The sequence below is a fragment of the Chiloscyllium plagiosum genome, unplaced genomic scaffold, assembly GCF_037043375.1.
Source record: "Chiloscyllium plagiosum isolate Xiang-an unplaced genomic scaffold, Cpla_swu_hap1 HiC_scaffold_8, whole genome shotgun sequence".
NCBI lineage: Eukaryota > Metazoa > Chordata > Chondrichthyes > Orectolobiformes > Hemiscylliidae > Chiloscyllium > Chiloscyllium plagiosum.
The window spans coordinates 82,986,124-83,009,448 of NW_028270146.1; the positions used below are offsets into that span (position 1 = coordinate 82,986,124).

A 23,325-nucleotide genomic window follows, 5' to 3' on the forward strand; every position below is an offset into this window, starting at 1 on the left:
TACTCTTGCCCTGTCAAAATGAATGTGAATATTGAATTTGCCTTCCTAACTGCCAACTGAACCTGCACGTTAAGCTTAAGGTAATTCTATACTAGGACTCCTAAGCACCTTGTGCTTCAGATTTCCAAAGTCTTTCCCTTGTTATAAAATAGTCTAAACATCTCTTCTTCCTACATCATGAATAGTTGTGGTACCTGACCCCTACTACTTGTTATCACTTTTAATATTGAAAAAGACCCCCTTTTAGCCACTGTCTGCTTTCTATCAGTCAGCCAATCCTCCATCCATTGCCAGTACCTTGCTATGGGCTCCTATCTAATTCAGCACTCTCTTAAGCGGCACATTGTCAAATGCTTTCTGGAAATCCAAATAGATTACAAGCACTGGCTCTCCTTTGTCTGACTTGCAACCTCCTCAGAGAATTTGAACAGAATTGTCAGGCATGACCTTACCTTGTCGTGCATTTCCAAGTACTCTGCAATATCATCCTTAATAATGGACTCTAAAATCTTACCAACGACTGAGGTCAGGTTAATCAACCTGTAATCTCTCATCTTAAACAGTTATTACAAGAGCCATTTGTCAGTCCCCTGGGATTCTCCATGACTTCAGTGATTCCTGAAAGATCTTGCTGAGAAAACAGATTATGAATAGTGTTTTCCTGATATTTCTGGCAAACATCCAAGATGCATAACATCTCGTCTGGTGTTGTGGATAGTAAGGATGGCAGATGCTGAAGTCGATAAAGCGTGGCGCTGGAAAAAAGCACAGGAGGTCAGCAGCAACTAAGGAGCAAGAGAATCGACATTTTGGGCAGAACTCTTCTTCAGGACGAATAGTTAAGTCATCTTCCACAACACAATATCACAGCTGGCCTTGGTGTAACTGTATTTAGCTGGCAATATCCGAATGGTCCACCTTCAGTAATATACACTCCCAGCTCTGTTATTGTTGTGGATAATTTAAACGACCATTGCTGTCCAAATACTATTTTCAACAATTTTGAGCAAGTTTTTTTTTGTTTATGAAAAAAGAAAGGTCACTGAATGTTCTTTTGAGAGAGCAAGACCTCACCAGGTGATGTGAAACTCTGGACGGTCCACGGTTCACAAAATGATGAAGTCATCTTCCACGATCCCTGGTTGCTGCGGACGCTGGAAGTCAGAGTTGAGTTTTTATTTAAAAAGTGGAGCTGGAAAGGCGCAGCGGGTCAGGCAGCACCAGAGGAGCAGGAAATATGGACATTTCGGGTAATTGACCCTTCACCAGGACTCCCTGAAACATCGACATTCCTGCTCCTCCGGTGCTGCCTGACCCGCTGCGCCTCTCCGAGCTCCACTTTTTATCGACCCTGGTTGTCACCCTGTTACTGAATTCAAAGCTGGGTCACACAGGTAGGTGGGAAAAGTCTGCCTTAACCACCGTAACAGCAACGCTTCGCACATGCCCAGCGACTGGTATGATTACGGTACACAGCCACCTGATGAGGGAGCGGCGCTCCGAAAGCTGGTGCTTCCGAATAAACCTGTTGGACAATAACCTGGCGGGGTGTGATTTTTAACTCTATTACGGTACAGTGCAGACTCCGCACACGCAGGCACGGGGCCCGGCAATGCGGAACATTACGGTAGAGCGCAGACTCCGTGTCCGATCTGCCACGTCATCCGGAGCAACGTCAGACGAAACCAAGATGGCGGCGTCCGTGCGCGAGAAGCAGATCGGTAAGTAGCCGCTTGGCAACAGCTGTCACTGCGGGTGCACATCGGAAACTCCGGCCTCCTCTCGTAGCTCACTGATCCGTGTGGGAAAGTAAAAGGCCCAAGAAACTGCGGTTGTAACAAATTGGGATTGCTGATCCGCGGATGTGAAGCCAGTCGGAGATGGGGATCTTCTGATGCAACCAGCATCAGACGTTTCTTACTCTTTACGGTCTTTTCTAAAGACGTTGATTATTTATGTAGAGGCATGGCCTTGCCCCGAAACGATGGCATCTGTGTGTCAGCAGCAAAACCAAAATTGCTCTGGCCCACACAATTTGAGTGTTTTTTTTTTAATTCAGTGCAGTGTGTCTCAGCGGTATCCGGTAATGATTAGTTATTTGTTCACAAATTTTAAATATGTTTGATAACATCATACTTTTCTGACTAAAATTGGACCACTTTTCTTTTTCATACCAATATTGTTATGATCTTGATGGGGGCAACGTCTGTCTTGTTTCACGGTTCCCGTTATGACCAATCGTATGCTTTCTCTAAATCAGACTTAGAATACAAAAGAACTATTGAATTTAGATTACTTACTGAATTTAGATTACCTACAGTGTGGAAACAGGCCCTTCGACCCAACAAGTCCACACCGACCCGCTGAAGCACAACCCACCCAGACCCATTCCCCTACATTTACCCCTTCACCTAACACTATGGGTAATTTAGCATGGCCAATTCACCTAACTTGCACATTTTTGGACTGTGGGAGGAAACTGGAGCACCCGGAGGAAACCCAAGCAGACACGGGGAGAATGTACAAACTCCACACAGAGAATTGCCTGAGGTGGAAATTGAACCCGGGTCTCTGGCGCTGTGAAGCAGCAGTGCTAACCACTGTGCCACCGTGCTGCCCATACTGTTAACTAAATATTTTAACAAGATATTTTTAAATTGATTTCTGATGGGGGGGGGGGCTTATTTCACGAAGTGCTGATATGGAGATACTGGTTTTGGACTGGGGTGTATAAAGTTAAAAATCACACAACGCCAGGTTATAGGCCAACAGGTTTAATTGGAAGCACAAGCTTTCGGAGCGCTGCTCCTTCACCAGGTGGTTGTGGAGGTCATAATTGTAAGACACAGAATTTATAGCAAAAGTTTACAGTGTGATGTAACTGAAATTATACATTGAAAAATACCTTGATTGTTTGTTAAGTCTCTCATCTGTTAGAATGACCATGTTCGTTTCACTTCTTTCATACGTAAATCGCAAAACTTTTTTTAAAAAAGTTACATTCTCAAGTGAACTTTAACAATTGGTGTCAGCCCAGACAATGTATTGGGTATTAACACCGCTCTGTGCTGCTGTCTGTGTCATAATGTTTAGATAGATTCTAATCTAAAAAATGAATTAACAGAATCTTACACGGATTCATAAAATTTTTGAGCAAAGTACAATGTAACTGTGCAAGTACAAATTCACCCCACAAACTTGTTTGTGTGCAAGTGACCTTGCAGGGGTGACCTTATAGAGGTTGACAAAATCATGAGGGGCATGGATAGGGTAAATAGACAAAGTCTTTTCCCTGGGGTCGGGAAGTACAGAACTAGAGGGCATAGTTTTAGGGTGAGAGGGGAAAGATATAAAAGAGACCTTGCGAGGGTGGTATGGATATGGAATGAGCTGCCAGAGGAAATGGTGGAGGCTTGTACAATTGCAACATTTAAGAGGCATTTGGATGGATATATGGATAGGAAGGGTTTGGAGGGATATGGGCCGGGTGCTGGCAGGTGGGACGAGTTTGGGTTGGGATATCTGGTCAGCATGGACAGGTTGGACCGGAGGGTCTGTTTCCATGCTGTACATCTCAATGACTCTAAATGATCATCCTTGATCACAATGAATGGTAGAGGAGGCTGAACTTGCTGAGTGGCCTAATCTTGTTCCCATGGTACCATACTGGACTGACAAGAAGGGCCCTTTTCCAGAAACAGGACAGCTGAATTGGAAGGCTGTTTTTCTTCAGCTTTTCTCCCCCAACTGAAAATCAAAACAAACAATCTCCAAGAAGAACTAGCGACCTCCCAGTTGTATAAAGAGTCAGGTGTTTCTTTTTCCCCCAAAGTGTTTTCAAGTAACAAGATTAGTAATCACCAGTAACTATGCAGTTTCCAAAAATGCCTTATTTTAAAAGAATTTCATTCACCTTTTAGAAAGCAATCCAGTTATCTCCACAATCCTTTAACTCAAGTCAGAAAAATTACTGAAGTCTTCATAACAGTATTTACATATGCATACACACACCACACAGTTGAGACCATTTGTTATATCAAAGGATTATCTAAGAACAAGTAGTTTCTCATTGTAATGGCATGCATGAATCATAAAACTTGCACCTGAGTACTTCAGTCATGTACTCCAAATAACTTTTCATTAAAGGGGTCTTAAAAGGCAGATTTCACTCTATTCTAACTGTATTAAACCGTCTACATGAAGGCGCAGACAATTGCTTATAGAAGATAACCTGATGCAGAATGCAGTGCTTTTGATTTATGGACGACAGTTCATGGGATTCAGTTGGCGATCGAAATTAAATATAAAAACCTAAGAAATAGGGTTAAAAGTAGGCCATTCTTCCCTTTGAGCCTGCTGTGTCATTCATATGATCATCCAAGTCAGAAGCATGTTCCTGCTTTTCCCCAATACCCTCTGATCCCTTTAAATCCAAGTGCTCTCCAACTACTTATTGAAATCATACAAAACTTTTGGACTTGACTACTTTCTGAGTTAGTGAATTCCACAAGCTCGCAACTCCTGGCTGAAAAAAATTCTCCTCATCTCAGCCCTGACTGATTTAACCTGAACCCTTAGACTCTGACAACTAGTTAGTGGTATAATGGATTAGATTTTCCTGTTTCTGTATTTGAGCATGTTCTGTGGTCTGAGCAAAGTATGTCATAGTAAGTTATCATGGATGGGGACACACTTTTAACATACCTTTATTGTTTGTAATTCAATATGTCTGAGCAAAAGCTGGTTCCATATGAAAAGTGCTAATGAGAGTTATTTATTGTTATGTGCTAAAAGCTGGATAAAAATAAGTTAATTGGTGTACATTGAATAAAAAAGTTGAAAAATTATTTTTGAAATTGAAACTTGCTGTGAATATTTGAGGCTCCTGGTAGGTATTGGCTAACTTTATTAAGATACATCTTCCATGCAGAATTTTTCTCATGTAATTTATGATTTGTGGGAAACAATTCTGTTAAAGCTATTTAGAAAATCAGTGTTCTGTCTACAGCCAAAAGGTATCCACTTAATTATACTAATTCATTTTCTATTTCCAGTTCAAGATTAAATTGAGTTTAATATTTGTTATGAAATGCTTGTATTACTTTTTTTTAGGATGCCTTTTAGTTTTTTTTGTTTAAATGACTTCAAAATAAATTTAAAATTGTCAGAATTCCCTTAGAAACCAATGACTTAAGAAGTTGATATACCACTGATTAACTAACACAACTGAAATATGTCTTGAAACACTTTTATGGAATGTCATACTTCTGGTCAATTTGTAAAATTAAAAGAGCAGTCCTACAGTTACTTCCATCTCCCAAACAAGGGCTCACTTCTGAAAAAAAAAAGTCATGGAAAAACTCAGTAGGTCTGGCAACAAATGTGGAGAAACCGAGTTAACCTTGAGAGTCTGATATTATTGTCATCCTGTTTCCCCTCCTCAGTCAAACCAAAATGCACAGAGACACGATATAGTTTTTCCTCCATCTTTATTCTGGGCTCTGGAGGGGTAGAGAACAATCGCCCATGTGCACAGGGACTTGAGTTCACTGTGTTCTCTGGAATAGCAGTTTCTTAATGAATTATATAGTCATTTTACAGGGAGGAGCTTCCAGATAAGGCAACATGCATATTAATTGGGTGACCGTTACAATCAGCAAGTGTCAATAGTAAAGATTAAGCCATCTACTGTTACACAATGAATGTTCTTAACCTTGTTAACTGGCTTCACATAATGAATACTTTTCCCCTTGTTAACTGATGTTACATACTAAATGCTACCTTATCCTGTTAAATGGCTGTACATAATGAATGCTTTTCTACCTTGTTAACCCATTATTTGTGGCTCCAGCACCCCACTGTTAACTGTAAGTTCTTATCTAATCTGAGTCATGTTCAGCTGGACCTCTTGTTTCACAAAACTCAGAACTTAACTTTTCCTTGCCTGCTTATACCCTATGCACATTCTCATTCCCTCCTTTTATCATTTCATGATAACCAATGGCATTACCAGCTTTTATAAGACAGTGACAGCCAGTATTTAAGCAAGTTATTGACACACAGCATACACTGATTATAACAACAAAAATTACTAGTCTGTTACAGTAATTAGAGTTTGAATAATCCTCCCATGTGGAAAAAAATTCACCAGTAAAGTTCTTAAATCCCCAGTCCTTAGTGACCACTCCATCCTCTCCAAGTCGAGCGGAAACGAGCCAGTTCTCCAAAGTTTCCTTTAGTAAAGTCCAACCGGAAACAAAAATTCAGTCTGTCCTTGCATCACTCCTCGGAGAAATCTGATTTCTTGGATAATAGCAGTAAAATACTTAAAGCTGACGACACTTCCAACCTTCCAGAGATGCTTCAGATGGAGGATACCAGTGCATCTGAGCATGCAGTGCAGTGCAGCAGCTGCAACTGCAGCCGCAGGCCAGGTGAATGCAGCATTCTTTGCTGCTTCTGCTCCTGCTCTGCTGTTAAATGTAACAAAGCCAACTGGCTGTTGTGATGTTAGCTTGATCAGTGTACCTTCATATCCCTTAAATGATCGAAAGAGAATGCAAAGCTCCCGTGATTTAATGTCCGTAGGAAGGCCACTGACAAAAAGTGTACCGACCTCCATTGTTGTTAGCTTCTTCACTTTTCATGCTCATGACTGGGGAGCTGATTGAATCCGTTGGATCTGGTTTTGGAGGGGTGAGCGGTGGTCCAAAGGGATGCTTTACCCATGAATGGAGAAACTCTAGAGATGATGTTAGCTGCTGAAAGTATCTTTGCATTTCCTATCTCAATCCTTCCTTGCCAAAGCGGTTATCAGTATGAAGACAGTTGCGCATTTGACTACACTAAATTGTGCCTTGCCTATTTCAACATTCTCAGTCATTTTTGAAGTCTGTTACTCTGTTCAGTATTAATGACATTATCAAGTTTATGTGGTGAGTGCAGTTGAGTTTTTCGTCAATCATAACTCCCCCGGATGTTGGTGGGGGATTCAATGATGATAACACAATTGATTATCATGGGTTGGTGATTAGATTGTCTTTTATTGGAGATTGTCAGAGCAGGCATTTCTGTGGTGCAAATGTTTCTTGCCACGTCTCACCGAAAACCTGGATGTTGTCTAGATCTTGTTGCATTTGTGCCTAGACTGCTTCAATATCTGAGGAGTCACAAATGGTGCTGAATGTTGTGCGATCATCAGCAAACATCCCCACTTCTGACCTTAAGATAGTGGAAATGTTATTGATGAAGTAGCTGAAGAGAGTTGGTCCTAGGAACTCCTGCAGAGATTTCTGGAGCTGAAATAGCTGACTTTCAAAAACCACAACCATTATCCTATATGCCAGATATGACTCCACCCAGTGGAGATTTTGCCCCCAATACCGATTGATTCCAGTTTTACTTGGCTCCACGATACTGCATTTGATCAAATGCAGCCTTAATGACAAAGGCTGTCACACTCACTTCACCTCTGGAATTCAGCTCTTTTGTCCATGTTTGGACCAAGGCTGTAATAAGGTCAGGAGCTGAGTGACCCTGGCAGCATCCAAACTGGGCATCACTGAGCAAGTTATTACTGAGCAAATATATTGAGCAGATGCTGCTTGATAGCACTGTTGATGACATCTTGATGATTGGAACTAGACTGCTGAAGTGGTAATTGGTTGGGTTCACCTTGTCCTTTTTAATGTATAGGACATACTTGGGCAATTTTCTACATTGTTGGGTAGATGCCAGTGCTATAACTGTAAAGGAAGAGATTGGCTAGGAAAGCAGTAAGGTCTTCAGTACTATTACCAGAGTTATCAGTGCCTTAAGCCTTTAATATCACGTGGGGTCAATTGAATTGGCTGAAGATTGGTATCTGTAATGCTGGGAACCACTGGAGGAGGCCGAAATGGATCATCCCACCCCTACCATGCGGCACTTCGGCCGAAGATTGCTGCAACAGTTTCAGCCTTACCTTTTGCACAATGTATTGGGCTCTTCCATCTTGGAGGATGGGGATATTTGCGGAGCCTGTTCTTCCTGTGAGTTGTTTAATTGTCCATTTATAACTGGATAGATCTGATTTGTTGGTTGTGTGATCGCATAGCTTTGTCTATCACTTGCTGCTTTTGATGTTTGACATGCAAGTAATCTTGTTTGATACCTTCACCAGGTTGACTGTTAAGTTCTTTTTCCTGACCTTCTTACACACTTGATGCAACTGCAACACACCAACTTCTGTGAACAACAACCAAATTTTATTAAGCACGTACAGTACAAACCTTCTGGAGGAACCTTTACCACACACCTCACAGGGTTTACGGGGTCATGGCAAAATCTCTCCCTTGACAAAGGAAACAGTCCTTCCTTTATACAAAACCTGTATATCACAGTTAGTAATGCCCACAAGACAACCCCTCGCCATCCCCCTCACAATCACATGCCACTCAAGACACAATGCAGTGACCACCTCACCTCCAGAAGCAATGTAATGCAAATCATCCCTGAATGGCCAGATCTAGTGAGAGTTGTATTTTTAAAACTACAGGGAGTAGTCAGAATTCCAACTATAATATTCTTATTGATTTCTGAATAGGGGATGAAAATGTAAATATCTCTGAATGGCAAGGAAATGGCCATGTGAATGGCTCCGGATAATAGGACATGATAAGGTAATTTCTAAGTCAGAGGCATCCCACCCTAGCCTCGGGAAATCCAATTTCCTGCAGGTCAGCAAAGCAAGTTAACTCTTCAATATCACTGACACCTCACTTTTAAGTATGTCTGGTGTTGCTCCTGGTATGGAGAAAGTAAGGACTGCAGATGCTGGAGATCAGAGGACAAAAGTGTGGTGCTGGAAAAGCACTGCCAGTCAGGCAGCATCCAAGGAGCAGGAGAGACAATGTTTCAAGCATAAGCTCTTCAATCAGAAACGTTGACATGTCTGCTCCTCGGATGCTGCCTGACGCTAGCCCTGGTATGCCCTCTGGCTTGATGGTAGTGGTTGAGTGGGGGATATGCAGAACCATGAGCTTACAGATCAACTCAAAATAGTGCTGCTGCAGAGCCATTCTTAACGGTGGATATTGAAATTCCCCCACCCAGAGTACATTTTGTGGCCTTAACACTCTCACTCATTCCTCCAAGTGTTTTTTTTCAACATGGCGTACTCATTCATCAGCTGAGAGAGGATGATATGTAGTAATCAGCATCAGTTTTCATTGCCCATGTTTAACTTGGAGTCAATGTTGAGGACTCCAAAAGCAACTCCCTCCCAACTGTATACCACTGTGCCACCACCTCTGCTGGTTCTGTCCTGAGGTTGGGACAGGACATATCCAGGGATGGTGATGATGGTGTCTGAGGTATTGTCTGTAAATTATGAACCAATTAATATGACTGTATCAGGCCGTTGCTGGGCTAGTCTGTGAGACAGCTCTCCCAGTTTTGGTACCAGTCCCCAGATCTCGGTAAAGAGGACTTTGCAGGGTTGACAGGGTTGTTTCTGCCGTTGTCTCTTCCAGTGCCTAAGTCAATGCCAGATGACCTGTAGTATTTCTATGTTGGGATTGTTGGGATCTTTGTTAGTATGTAAAGTCAAGGCTGCATAAGTTATTACAATCATAACTTTCTGGAAAACAATTTTCTGCTTAATTCACTCTTAGCCAGTTTCCACAAGAAATATTTTTATTTTAGTATTGTCTAAGCAGCTTTTTCATATCCAAATCGGAATTTTATTGAGAAACTCAGCAGGTCTGGCATCATATGTGGTGGGAAAGCAGAGTCAATGTTTTCAGTGACCCTTTTTCAGAACTGATTGTAGCTAGGAAAAGGCTGAGGATGGGTGAGGGCTGGAAAGGAAGGGAATGAGTAAATGATAAGTGGAGATGGAGCCCAGAGAGAGAACAGCAGTTGGCCATATAAAGGGATAGATAATGGTGAGCTGGGAAGAAAGAGAAACTACGGAAGGAGACCATTAGTGGGTGGAAATGATGAAAGCACCCCATGTGATGCTACGACCTGGGGTGTGGGGTAAGTAAAGGACATGGAAAAAGGTACTCAGGCTCTAAAACTATCAAACTGGATATCGAGTCTTGAAGGCTGCATGGTTTCCAAACAGAAAATGAGATGTGGTTCTTCCATCTTGCACTAAGCCTTGCTGGAGCACTGCAGAAGCCCTTGATACAGATGTTGTCCAGGGAATGTGGTGGTGTGTTAAACTGGCAAGCAGCCAGAAGTTTGTGGTCAATTTTGCAGACAGAATGTATGTGTTCCAAAAAGCAGTCACCCACTCTGCGTTTCGTCTCACATTGTAGAGGACACCACATTGCGAGCAGCGAGTACAATAAACCAGACTAAGTGAAGTGCGCTGCTTCACTGAAAGCTGTCTTCGAAAGTGAGAAGGGAAGGAAATAAGCGGGCAAGCGTTGTAATCTGCGGTTGCCGGGGAAGATGTCATGGAGTGTGTGGGAGATGTTGGGAGTGGAAGAGGAATGGACCAGAGTTTCCCAATGGGAACAGTCCCTGCAGAAGGCTGACAAGGGAGGGGAGGGGAATGTGTGTCTGGTGGTGGTATCTTGCTGTAGGTGATGGTCATGGCAGCTAATAATCCTTTGGATGTGGATGCTGATAGGATAGAAATTGAGGACTTGGGCTACCCGGTCTGGGAAGAATGAGTGAAAAGAGGGAGCAAGGGCAGAAATACAGGAAATTGGTGAGGAATCCTTAGTTGTGGAAATAAAGTTGACATCTCTGAGGCTGCGCTATGGAAGTTGGCATCATCAGAACAGATGTGATGGAGATAGAGAAACTGGGAGAATGGAATGGAATCTTGACAAGAAGCAATGTGAGGATATATCGTCCAAGTAACTGGGAGTTGGTGGCTTTGTAATGGATATTGCTGGCCAGCCTGTATTAAAAATGGAAACAGAAATGTCAACAAAGGGAATGGAGGAATCAGAAATGGACCAGGTGAAGGTGAGGGCAGGATGGAAATTGGAAGCGAAACTGAAAACATTTTCCAATTCCAGACAAGAGAGTGAAGCATCACTGATGATATCATCAACGTACTGGAGAAAGAACTGTGGGGAGGGAGCCGAGTAGGATTAGAATAGTGTATGTTCCGTGTATCCCATATGGAGACAGGCATATCTGGGGGCTATGTGGGTAGCCATAGCCACACCTTTATGTGAAGAGAATAAGAGGCGTTAAAGAAGAAGTTATTCAAAGTGAGGACAGGCTTGGCCAAATGGTGGAGGATGATAGTAGATGGAGGCAGTTCAGGCCATTTTTCCAGGAAGAAGTGTAGAGTCCATCCTGATAGAAAATGGATGTGTAAAGGGATTGCACATCCAGTGAAGAGGAGGAAACTCTGAAACTATTGTAAAGTGTCAGAAGGATCGTGGATGTGAATGGGAAGGGACTGGACAAGAGAAGAAAAAATGGAGCTGAGGTAGGAAGGAATAAGCTCCATGGAATGGGACCAAGCAGAAACAATGAGTCTGTCTAGGCAGTCCTATTTGTGGATTTCAGGGAGAAGATAGAATGTGGACTACATTGGGTTGGGCAAGTGTGAGCTTGGAGGCTGTTGGAAAGAGATCCCCAGATGTGTGGAGTTTGCACATTCTCCCCGTGTCTGCATGGGTTTCCTCCGTGTGCTCCGGTTTCCTCCCACAATCCAAAAATGTGCAGGTTAGGTGAGTTAGCCATGCTAAATTGCCCGTAGTGTTAGGTGAAGGGGTAAATATAGGGGAATGGGTGGGTTGCACTTCAGCGGGTCGGTGTGGACTTGTTGAGCCGAAGGGCCTGTTTCCACACTGTAAGTAATCTAATCTAATCTAATCATAAAATGAGATTAGTGACTGTGGACACTATAGCCTAATGTTCAATGGTGGCATCATGGTCCAGTGGAAGATCAGAGGAAGTGATTACAAAGTTAGGGTTGGATCTGAGAGCCCAGGGTACAGTCAGTTCAGAGGGAGATAGATTGGGTGAGGGGCCAGAGAAATTAAGGTAACCGATGTCACGTTGACAGTTCTTAATGAACAAGTCAAGTGCAGGGAAAAGGCCAGAAGGAGGAGTCCAGATGGAGGCAGAGTGTTGGAGACAGGTGAAATGGTCTGCAGGTTGGGGAAAGGATTATTAGCAAAATAAATGGGAACAGAGGAAAAGACGACATAAGTAGCGTTCAGCGTCATTGTTTCCAGGTTTTCTACTCTCCTTCAAAGGATTTATTTTGTTCTGTTTCATCATTAGCTTTGAGTACTGTTGCTAACTGCTTTATCGCATGTAGGTCTTTCCTACATTTTTAATTTGGACAATTTTAACTCTTCTGTAACTACCATTAATCTTTTATTTTAGGTGCGATAATCACATTTTAAAAAATTAGCATATTGAAATGTGTCTTAACACATCCTTTGTAAATTTTATTTCTTGAAATCAGGTTGTAGAATGTGGTTGACTGCATTTTTTTCCTGATGACTTCAGTTTCAGAGGTTCAAGTGGACTTTCCCAAGATTATTGGAGACAACAGTGCCTTCCCCCCCAAGTTATTTGCTAATAAAAATCCACACCATCATTGGTAAATTAAGAATAACACCTGCAATTACAGGACTGGCAATGACGTCACATTGAAATTCATTTTACACAAAATAAAAGGTAAATAATTTCTATTAATAGCCCATATGTTTTTATTCTGGACACCAATTCCTGTTAAAGTCAGGGCAGTGCTGATCCTGTATCACTAAAAATAACAATTGGCTTCTCTGTCTCAACAGTCAAGAATGGAGACACTTCATCTTTAAATAGAAAACTTCCATGATTTCTAGTATCCTAATCCACTTTAATGGATAGGCTTTACTCACCTGGTCGGTACCTTCTCAAGACGAACTGTATAACCTTACAACTTCTATAGTCTTGCTTTATAATTTCCAACATTCAGCATTCACATGCCTCTTTTTATGAAATGACAACATGATTACTTCTGAATTAAACTTATCTGTTAAACTGTCTTTTATATGGGTCTGACATTCCTCCAACCACATCCACCATTTTCCTCATTATAATCGGGCTTTTTATACCTTCAGTTTTTCTGTGGGTTTGCAAACAAAACTCTGTTACTAACATATTTGTGAAATAACTTGTCACCTGCCATTACTGCAGCCTCTCTTATTTTCAAAACATTATAGCCTTCCAGGTAGACCTCACTCTCAATTTATGTTTAGATTAGATTAGATTACTTACAGTGTGGAAACAGGCCCTTCGGCCCTACATGTCCACACCGCCCCGCCGAAGCGCAACCCCTACCTTTACCTCTTACCTAACACTACGGGGAATTTAGCATGGCCAATTCACCTAACCTGCACATCTTTGGACTGTGGGAGGAAACCGGAGCACCCGGAGGAAACCCACTTAGACATGGGGAGAACGTGCAAACTCCACACAGTCAGTCGCCTGAGGCGGGAATTGAACCCGGGTCTCTGGCGCTGTGAGGCAGCAGTGCTAACCACTGTGCCACTGTGCCGCCCTCAAAATTAATTTAATTTGTATTTGAATTCTTCCTTCAGAATTATTTTCCTTAAGATTCTCAAAATTTGGGGCAACCTTCATTAACCTATACCATCTACAAAACCCAATTTCCTTTTCTCTAAGAAGCTCTCTTTCTTAGTTATATTTCTGTCTTTAAGCCTCTGACACTAATGCATTGAGAGCAGCAGTTTTAAGGGTATCATGGTTGTCAGACTGTCCATCTGAAAGAGATCAGTGAACGTCCAAAGCTTTACCTCAAACACTAATAAAATTGTCCAATTTATGTACAGCACTGCAGTTTTGTGGCAATTTTCTGAAATGACAGGAAGTACATTTCAACTTCCTTCTCACTGAATTTAAGCACAAAGCAAATGTTCATTGCCAAATTAAAACAAGGAATTAAATCTGAATCTCCTGAAGTTTTACCAGCAACCCCATTCACATAATCGAAATGTTTCCTTTGCAAATTAAAAATTGCTAATTTCCTTTTCTCTCTGAAATACCCTTTTGTCCTCTTTGGAATTTTAATTCTAGTTTCTCTTTCTCTTTCCAGTTCAAGTTGCATCATTTGCAGTTGAAATCTGGATTAACTGTTGACTATCAGGATGACATTTTCTCCTCAAGATTCAAGTGTTGAGCAATATTTCTACTATCTTTGCCCTTTTAAGGTCTACTTCCAAGCAACAGATATTTTCTCTCTGCCACAGCCTTCATATCAATCTTTGCAAACTGTTCCAAGGTGCTATCAGACAGGTCTTATTTTTCAAAAACAAATATACATGAGCAACAGAAATAGCCATATAGATTTTTCATTGAAAACAGAAAAAGTAAATGTGAAATCTAGTTTGTATAAACTCTTGAAAATTCCATTCCTTTGGGTTCAATCATACAAACATTGCCAAATTGTTATGATCCCCATAAAGACCAATAACTTTTAAAACATGAATTTCTCAAATGACCAGAAATAAAGAACAGAATTTCACCTTTTAAGATTTTTACTGTAACAAAAAAACTTAAAATCAACATAAATCAGTACTTAACAGGCAACTAAACACCAAATTAAAGAAAAAAAATCTTACAAAGCATTTTTGTGCAAACGAAAACGCACTTTTCCCTATAAAGGCAAGGAAATGAAACTCAGTTTTCTTCAATAATCATTCCATTCAGCCTTTTTCCTGATAGTTACCAGCAGCAAGGTGTAGCTTTTTGATTTTCCTTAAATCTTCAAGAGCTCTATAGTTCTGTTCCTTTTTTTTGAATAGTAACCAAACTCACTAACATTCTGCTTCACTATTAATACAAACACAATAAATCCTGATGTCCTATAGCAGATGAGGAAGGTTGGATAACTAAGGGGCTTGATGGCTGGTTTGTGATGCAGAGTGATGCTAACAGTGTGGGTCAATTCTCACTCTGGATGATGTTACCATGAAGGTCTCTCCTTCTCAACTTCTTGCACCAGTTTAAACCACTACCAGTAATCTCTCTCTTATGAGAGAGCAGCTATGTGATCTCTTGAACTGTGTTGACTTTACAGCAGGACTATGGAGAAAAGGCAAGGGAGTGGCAAAAGGCTAGCATGGATGTGACAAGTTGAATGATCAACCTTTGCCATTTCCATTTTATGACTTCAACACTAGTTTTGTTGTATTGAAATTTATGTATTGTGATGAAGCAATGTAAAATCAAAGCCTACATTAAAATAAGTTGAATATGCAGTAATGCGTACATTAATTTTCGTTACTGGGTGATTCGATAAACAAGAAATTAGTCATTTTTAGTGATGCTGCATCTGTAAAGCTTTCTGATAGGTATTTGTGTGCAGCTGGCTTCATAAAATGGTTAGTCGTTGAAATTGGCAAAAGTTCTTTACTCTAAAGTTTTTGTTTTAAAATGTCAGTATTACTTTAACTGAGGAAACACCAACAGTCTTGGAAATTGACTTAGTGGAAATACTTTATAAGGATTGTTCTGTAGTTTGCCTGTTGAATGGTGCATAACTATTATTTGTGACACTATGTATTTTACAAAATGTGTGGATGGGGAAGAATAAGACTTTTCCTTAATAGCTTGAAACAAACATTGTAAGGAAAGGAAATCTCCAAGATCAAATGAGTGGATGCAATCCTTCAATTATCTAACTTTCACAAAAATAATTGCTTGTACTAAGAAGTTATTGGTGATAGTGGAAGCAGAGCCTCTTGTAATGTTTTGTACTGTTTGTAGAAAATCATTTCTAAGTTTGGTTTTGGGTATCATTTGTGTATGTTGACAGGTTCCCTTCTTTAATTTAATGGCAATTGTTACAGTTAAGTTTTAAATATACATAGGTGGAGGCCATTGATTGGAATTTTGTTTCATTTTACAGCTGCTTTAAAGCGAATGTTAAATTTCAATGTCATTCCAGTGAAAAACAGCACCACAGAGCCTGTATGGAAGGTGAGGAAATAGCTAGATTTCTAGCAAATGTGTTGTAATCAAAAATAACTTTTCCTGCTAATGCTCCAAAGTTAGCTTTTTAAATTTGCTCCCTGATAATCCAATCTAATATTAGTGAATCACTGTAGATCTGACACAACATGTACGCAAAGTTTTCGTTATGCAAAGCCTCAAAATGGTTGCAAAACAATAAATGGTGCAAAAGTACAGATTAATATTAATGTTACATTCCGTTTGAGTTGGAAAAACAGTATTCTTTACCAGTACAAAGGTTGAGTCAAATCAAAGCAAAATACAGCAATTGCTGGAAATCTAAAATAAAAACAGAAAATGCTGGAGAAACTACAAGTCTGGCATCTGGAGAGAGAAGCAGTTCATCTGTTGTGGTTCTGTTCACCGAGCTGGGAATTTGTGTTGTAGACGTTTCATCCCCTGTCTAGGTGACATCCTCAGTGCTTGGGAGCCTCCTGTGAAGTGCTTCTGTGATGTTTCCTCCGGCATTTATAATGATTTGTATCTGTCGCTTCCGGTTGTCAGTTCCAGCTGCAGTGGTCGGTATATTGGGTCCAGGTTGATGTGCTTATTGATTGAATCTGTGGATGAGTGCCATGCCTCTAAGAATTTCCAGCTACTACTATTATAGGACAAGCCAAACAGAGAACAGCCAGGGAATTCCTAGAGGCATGGCACTCATCCACAGATTCAATCAATAAGCACATCGACCTGGACCCAATATGTCGGCCACTGCAGTGGACAGCTGGAACTGACAACTGGAAGCGGCAGATACAAATCACTATAAATGCCGGAGGAAACATCACAGAAGCGCTTCACAGGAGGCTCCCAAGCACTGAGGATGTCACCTAGACAGGGGACGAAACGTCTGCAACACAAATTCCCAGCTCGGCAAACAGAACCACAACAAAGAGCACCCGAGCTACAAATCTTCTCCCAAACTTTGAAAACAGTTCATCTGATAAGACTTCTTTAGAATTGTTCTGAAGAAGTAACAAAGGACTCGAAACATTAACTCTATTTTTTCTGTCTCCACTGATGGTGTCAGATCTGATGGGTCTGTCCAGCACTTTTTGTTTGTTTCTAAAAGGTTTGTTTCTCTTTGCTGTATTTTAAGTTGATTTATTGACCTTTGAACCAAGAACTCTCAGTTGCCTGTCTTTCAAGCATATGCATTTCTAGAAGATAGTTGTTAACATTAATGAAGTTCTTTGTGAGAATTCTATAATTTATATAAAAGCAGCAAATCTACTTTTTCTAATATAGCTGTTCCTTGTGCAGATTCTGATTTATGACCGATTTGGTCAGGACATCATTTCACCATTGTTGTCTGTGAAAGAATTGAGAGACATGGGCATCACTTTGCACTTGTAAGATGAATTTAACCTTGAACTTCTAAAATGTAACTAGATCATGATGGATAATAATAATGTAAAATGTAGAATAAATTCCTTCCTGTTTGGTAATGCTTTAAGTTGACTTCCATTGGAACAAATATCCTTGGTATTTTATTTTTTTAGCTAGCAGAATTAATAGCAATTTAGAAATAAACTTCTAAATATATTTATAGAATTCTACATGATTGATTGGAACTGGTTCTAATTTGAAATTGATGCACATCAATCAGAAAGTTGTTTTGAATTTTGTTAACTAGCTGCAATACAAATGACACCTTTGTTTCCCACCACAATCCTGTTCCCTGTCCAACATTTCTATCCCTGGCAACTACTGTAGAATGACCAGCTCTATATTTTGTTTGACCCATATTGTATTTGATCATATGAGCAAAATATTTGATCATATTTTGCTATCCCAGGACTGTCTTTGGCTGCCTTCATGACATTGTTTGACTCTAGTCCTGCCTTAGCTGCTCTGTTAAAATTCTCATCCATGCCATTGTTATTTCTTGACTGTCTTATTGATGCCCTGAGAGGATTCCCACCTTCTACCCTACTTCTATACTTTTGGCCATCCAAACCTCTGCTGGCTTTGTCTTAAATCAGTGCAGATCTCATTCATCCATCACTCCTCTGCTTGTTGACATTCAGTGGCTTGTTATCTGACAATACCTCAATGTTAAAATTGTTTAAGGCTTTTTTAAAAATCTATGCAAGCCTGTACAGACCCTTCCAGGATTATGATCTTTTGAAATATCTGAGCTCCTCCAACTTTTGCATTTGCGTATCTTTCATTTTAAAAACTGCACTACTGGTAGCTGTGCTTTCACTTGCCCTGGTTAGAAGCTCTGAAATTCCCTCACTAACCTTCTCCAACTCTCTCTCTTAAAATGCTCCCTAAAGCCTACGTTTTTGATCAATCTATCAGCATTTGTCCTCCTTTGGTTTGATGTCAAAAATGTTTTTATTGATGTCACTCTTGACATTTTATTATGTTTAATGCATTAACGCATATATATTATTGAAAGCAAGTCATGAATTTTGATTTGAGAGCATATTTATAAAACATATTTTGTGCAAAAGCAAATGTTGATTTTCCAGTATTTGTATTTTTAAAAAAACTATGCTTTTCTCTTGATATATTTAGTATGTTTAGTACAGTACGTAGTTTGATCTTAAATTGCAGATAAATTTTTCAGGCTGTTACACTCTGATCGAGATCCTATTCCAGATGTTCCAGCAATATATTTTGTTATGCCAACAGAAGAAAATGTTGATCGAGTTTGCCAGGTAATTGACAGATGATTAGGTAATTAATGTGGCTTTTATGGTTTCTGTGATGTAAAACTTTAACTGATGTTGAAACTTTTACCTTGCTATTAAATTTATATGTCTATTTCAGTTTGGTTCCGGTAACAATTTGTATAGAATCTAATTTATTTTTGTAGGATCTTCGGAACCAGCTTTATGAGTCTTATTACTTAAACTTCATCTCAGCAATTTCAAGGAGTAAACTTGAAGACATTGCTAGTGCAGCTTTGAGTACTAATGCAGTGTCTCAAATTGCCAAGGTAAGTTTGTTTTATCAGCTCAAAACTTGATGCTTTGGTGTGACCTTCTCACTTGTTTATTTCCTGGGCTTAAAGTAGTATGGAAACATAATGGTTTAAATCCAAGATATCTCTTTTCATGTATGTTGGTATTTGCCTTGTAAAATTTCCATTTGGAAGCTGTTCAGCTGTGAATCCTAAGTCTTGAGTGTATTGCTTGCAGTTTTGTTCATCTTTTGTGGGCCAAATCTGTTAACATTTGTTTCAGTGGGTCAAGCATGAGTTGCTAATCAAAATAATAGGACGGTTTCTTTTATGCTGTTAAATGAAATATGTAGCTGTGTCTCCATGGCAATTTGTTTGGTGCAATCAGTTTCTGATCACCTAGCTCCACACAATTGCCATTTACATTTTTTAAGGCTGAGAGACTAAAATTAGAATATGTAATTGAATCAAATGATGTGCTGGCTACGGTTGAGTAATGTTCACTATACAGCAAGGTTAATATTTTAGTTTTGTTATAACATTTGTGCAACTTAATCACATTGATAAAATCACATACAGCTGTATCTACTATATGACTTAATTATGGAAGTTATCAAATTATTAATTTGGGCTGAAATATATTAGTTGTAAATTGATTTATATATCAGAATGCAAATTTCTGATGCATAGAACATTTTCCACTCTTGATTTCCTATTTTAAGTATTGTCATCCAGAGATTCTGGAAAACTCCTGTAGTTTGAAAAACTGCAGAGATAACAACTGTGTTCAGAAAAAGAGGGGAAAATAGCCATGAACTATGAGCCAGTTAACAAAATATCTTTCATTGGGACAATGCTGGAATAGTTATTTAGGAAGATATAGCAGAACATTTAGAAAATCTACAATAAGTAGAGTCAACATGGTTTTATGTGAGGAAATTATGCTTCATCAATTCATTAGCATTCTTGGTGATGTAACAAGTACAGTAGATAAAGAGGAGCAAATGATGGAATGTATTTGCATTTCCAAAGACACTTGATCGATGAGGTAGTACAAAAGACAGGTACACAGAATTAAAGGTCACCGTGTAAAGGGCACCGTGGGCGCAAAACCTGCGCCCACACCTCCCCCCTTACTTCCCTCCAAGGCCCCAAGGGACACTTCCATATCCGCCACAAATTCACCTGCACCTCCATACACATCATCTATTGCATCTGCTGCACCCGATGTGGCCTCCTCTATATTGGGGAGACAGACAGCCTACTTGCGGAACATTTCAGAGAACACCTCTGGGACACCCAGACCAACCAACCCAACCACCCCGTAGCCCAACACTTTAACTCCCCCTCCCACTCCACCAAGGACATGCAGGTCCTTGGACTCCTCCATCGCCAGACCATGGCAACACGACGGTTGGAGGAAGAGCGCCTCATCTTCTGCCTGGGAACCCTCCAACCACAAGGGATGAACTCAGATTTCTCCAGTTTCCTCATTTCCCCTCCCCCCATCTTGTCTCAGTCAAATCCCTCGAACTCAGCACCGCCTTCCTAACCTGCAATCTTCTTCCTGACCTCTCCGCCCCCACCCCACTCCGGCCTATCACCCTCACCTTGACCTCTCTCCACCTATCGCATTTCCAAAGCCCCTCCCCCAAGTCCCTCCTCCCTACCTTTTATCTTAGCCTGCTGGACACACTTTCCTCATTCCTGAAGAAGGGCTTATGCCCAAAACGTCGATTCTCCTGTTCCTTGGATGCTGCCTGACCTGTTGCGCTTTTCCAGCAACACATTTTCAGCACCGTGTATATTAGTATAGATAGAGAATGGGTTGACTGTTAGGACACAGAGTCAGGACAAATGGGTCACTTTCAGGTTGACAAATTGTCATTAATGTGTTAGCCCAGTGTCCTGTCTTTAACTTAAAATATGATCTATATTTGCTTCTTCTGCAAGTAATTTTTTAAAAAAATAGACATTCTTAAGATGCTGTTGGAGGTAGTTGACTCAGAATGTCTGCAGAGACTCAAAGATATCTCAGCCTCCTCATGGAGTGATTATAGTCAAATTACTTCCCTTGAATATGCCTACCAAGACAGCAGATATTTGCGGAATTCATATCTGTGACATCTGTAGACTTAGCCAAAACTTATGTACAGACTTTGTATTTCCAAGTTTGAAAATGAATAAAGAGTAGGAATGATTCATCATAAGTAGGTGTGAATAAGCCACCCGTTTCCCATTGTGTAGCAATGAAATTGGACTTCCAGCCATTCCAGATGAACAGTAGAAGTATTGATTAGATAAATAAAACAATGAACTGTGGATGTTGGAGATCGGAAACAGAAACAGAAATTGCTGGTGAAACTCAGCAGGTCTGTCAGCATCTGTGGGAAGAAAGCAGGGTTAATGTTTTGAGTCTGGTGACTCTTCGTCAGAATATAAGTTTACTTTCTGCCTTTTTTCCCCACAAGTATTGATCAGGTGTTGGAGCTGGCAGGCACCTGTTTAAAAAATGTCTTCAGATGACAGATTGGGTTAGGATATCTGGTCAGCATGGACAGGTTGGACCGAAGGGTCTGTTTCCATGCTGTACATCTCTATGACTCTATGAGGTTTCTTTTATTCCAAGAATCAGGAAGAAACCAAGTCAATCTGTGTACAGCAGCAGACAAGGTAGTGACATATATGTCTTTGAAGAGCTGGAAACTATATCTCTGTTTCTAGCCTGTTCCAGTTCAAGCCCACCAGTACAGAAAACAAATGCTCTAACAATGAAACAATAATTAACTAGAATTTTAATCTGTTGAAAATCCCATTTCTTCAGGGATATTCTACAGTCGTCCTAATGTGTAACTCTGACAGTTGAATTCTGCAAGACTACCCTTCAAGGGTGCAAACACCTTTTCATCAGGCATGGAATGTGTGCTTTACATCCAGAATATGCCAAAAGCTTGAACTATGAACCAATCTTTTGCTTGTGACTTGCAAAAAGCGCATTATTCTCTTTACCTTTTCTTTTCCTCAAGTGACTGTGTGAGTGCTGAGTCTGTAGTGTAGCCTTAAACTTTTGGAGTGAATACATGAATAACTAAATCCCTTTATTTAAAACCCTGAAAGCTGAGGAGGGTAGATATTTGAATAATATTGGGGACAGAGAAAAATAAATGATGCAGAATCTCAATCAGTGCAGGTTGAATTTTTAAATTTTGTTTTTATTAATTTAGAACATAGAACATTACAGTGCAATATAGACCCTTCGGCCCTCGATGTTGCGCCTACCTGTGAGACCAATGTAAAGCCCATCTAATCTACACTATTCTATTTTCATCCATATGTTTATCAAATGACCATTTAAATGTCCTGAACCTTGGCGAGTCCACTACTGTTGCAGGCAGAGTATTCCTTACTACTGTCTGAGTAAAGAACCTATGTCAGACATCTGTTTTATATTGAACACCCCTCAATTTAAAGCTGTGTCCCCTCGTGCTAGCCATCACTATCAGTGGAAAAAGTCTTTCACTGTCCACCCTATCTAACCTTCTGATCATCTTGTATGCTTCTATTAAGTCACCTCTTAACCTTCTTCTCTCTAATGAAAACAGCCTCAGGTCCCTCAGCTTGTCCTCATAAGATCTTTCCTCCATACCAGGCAACATCTGATCAATCTCCTCTGCACTCTTTTCAATGCTTCCACATCCTTCCTATAACGTGGCAACCAGAACTGTAGGCAATACTTCAAGTGTGGCCATACCAGAGTTTTGTACAGCTGCAACATGACCTCATGGCTCTGAAACTCAATTCCTCTACCAATAAAAGCTAACACACCATATGCCTTCTTAACAACCCTATCAACCTGGTTGACAACTTTCAGGGATCTATGCACATGGACACCAAGATTTCTGTGCTCCTCCTCACTACCAAGAATCTTACCATTAGCCCAGTACTCTGTGTTCCTGTTACTCCTTCCAAAGTGAATCGCTTCACACTTTTTTGCATTAAACTCCATTTGCCACTTCTCAGCCCAGCTCTGCAGCTTATCGATATCCCTCTGTAATCTGCAACATCCTTCCACAATGAACACAACTGCACCGACTTCAGTGTCATCCTCAAATTTACTAACCCATCCTTCTACACCCTCATCCAGGTCATTTATAAAGATGACAAACAGCAGTGGCCCCAAAACTGATCCACTAGTAACTGAACTCCAGAATGAACATTTCCCAACAACCACCACCCTCTGTCTTCTTACAGCTAGCCAATTTCTGATCCAAACCGCTAGATCACCGTCAATCCCATGCCTCCGTATTTTCAGTAATAGCCTACTGTGGGGAACCTTATTAAACATCTTACTGAAATTCACATACATCACATCAACTGCTTTACCCTCATCCACCTGTTTGGTCACCTTCACAAAGAACTCACTAAGG

General features: G+C 40.4%; 1 protein-coding gene across 3 annotated transcripts in view; it reads left to right on the forward strand.

Annotated features, from left to right (window-relative positions):
• Nucleotides 1-1,647: 1,647 nt before the first annotated feature.
• scfd1 (sec1 family domain containing 1) overlaps nucleotides 1,648-23,325 on the forward strand; it is a 160,810-nt gene continuing 139,132 nt past the window's right edge. The window contains exons 1-5 of one of the 3 annotated variants that reach the window (XM_043698046.2): nucleotides 1,648-1,721; nucleotides 15,884-15,954; nucleotides 17,248-17,336; nucleotides 18,563-18,653; nucleotides 18,812-18,934. In XM_043698046.2, the coding sequence (XP_043553981.1) occupies nucleotides 1,691-1,721; nucleotides 15,884-15,954; nucleotides 17,248-17,336; nucleotides 18,563-18,653; nucleotides 18,812-18,934 (405 nt within the window). In that variant the 5' untranslated portion in view covers nucleotides 1,648-1,690. Of the gene's footprint in view, nucleotides 1,722-1,880; nucleotides 2,084-12,506; nucleotides 12,646-15,883; nucleotides 15,955-17,247; nucleotides 17,337-18,562; nucleotides 18,654-18,811; nucleotides 18,935-23,325 lie in introns of those variants that run through there. The other 2 variants (XM_087990041.1, XM_087990040.1) reach the window with 2 other exon arrangements.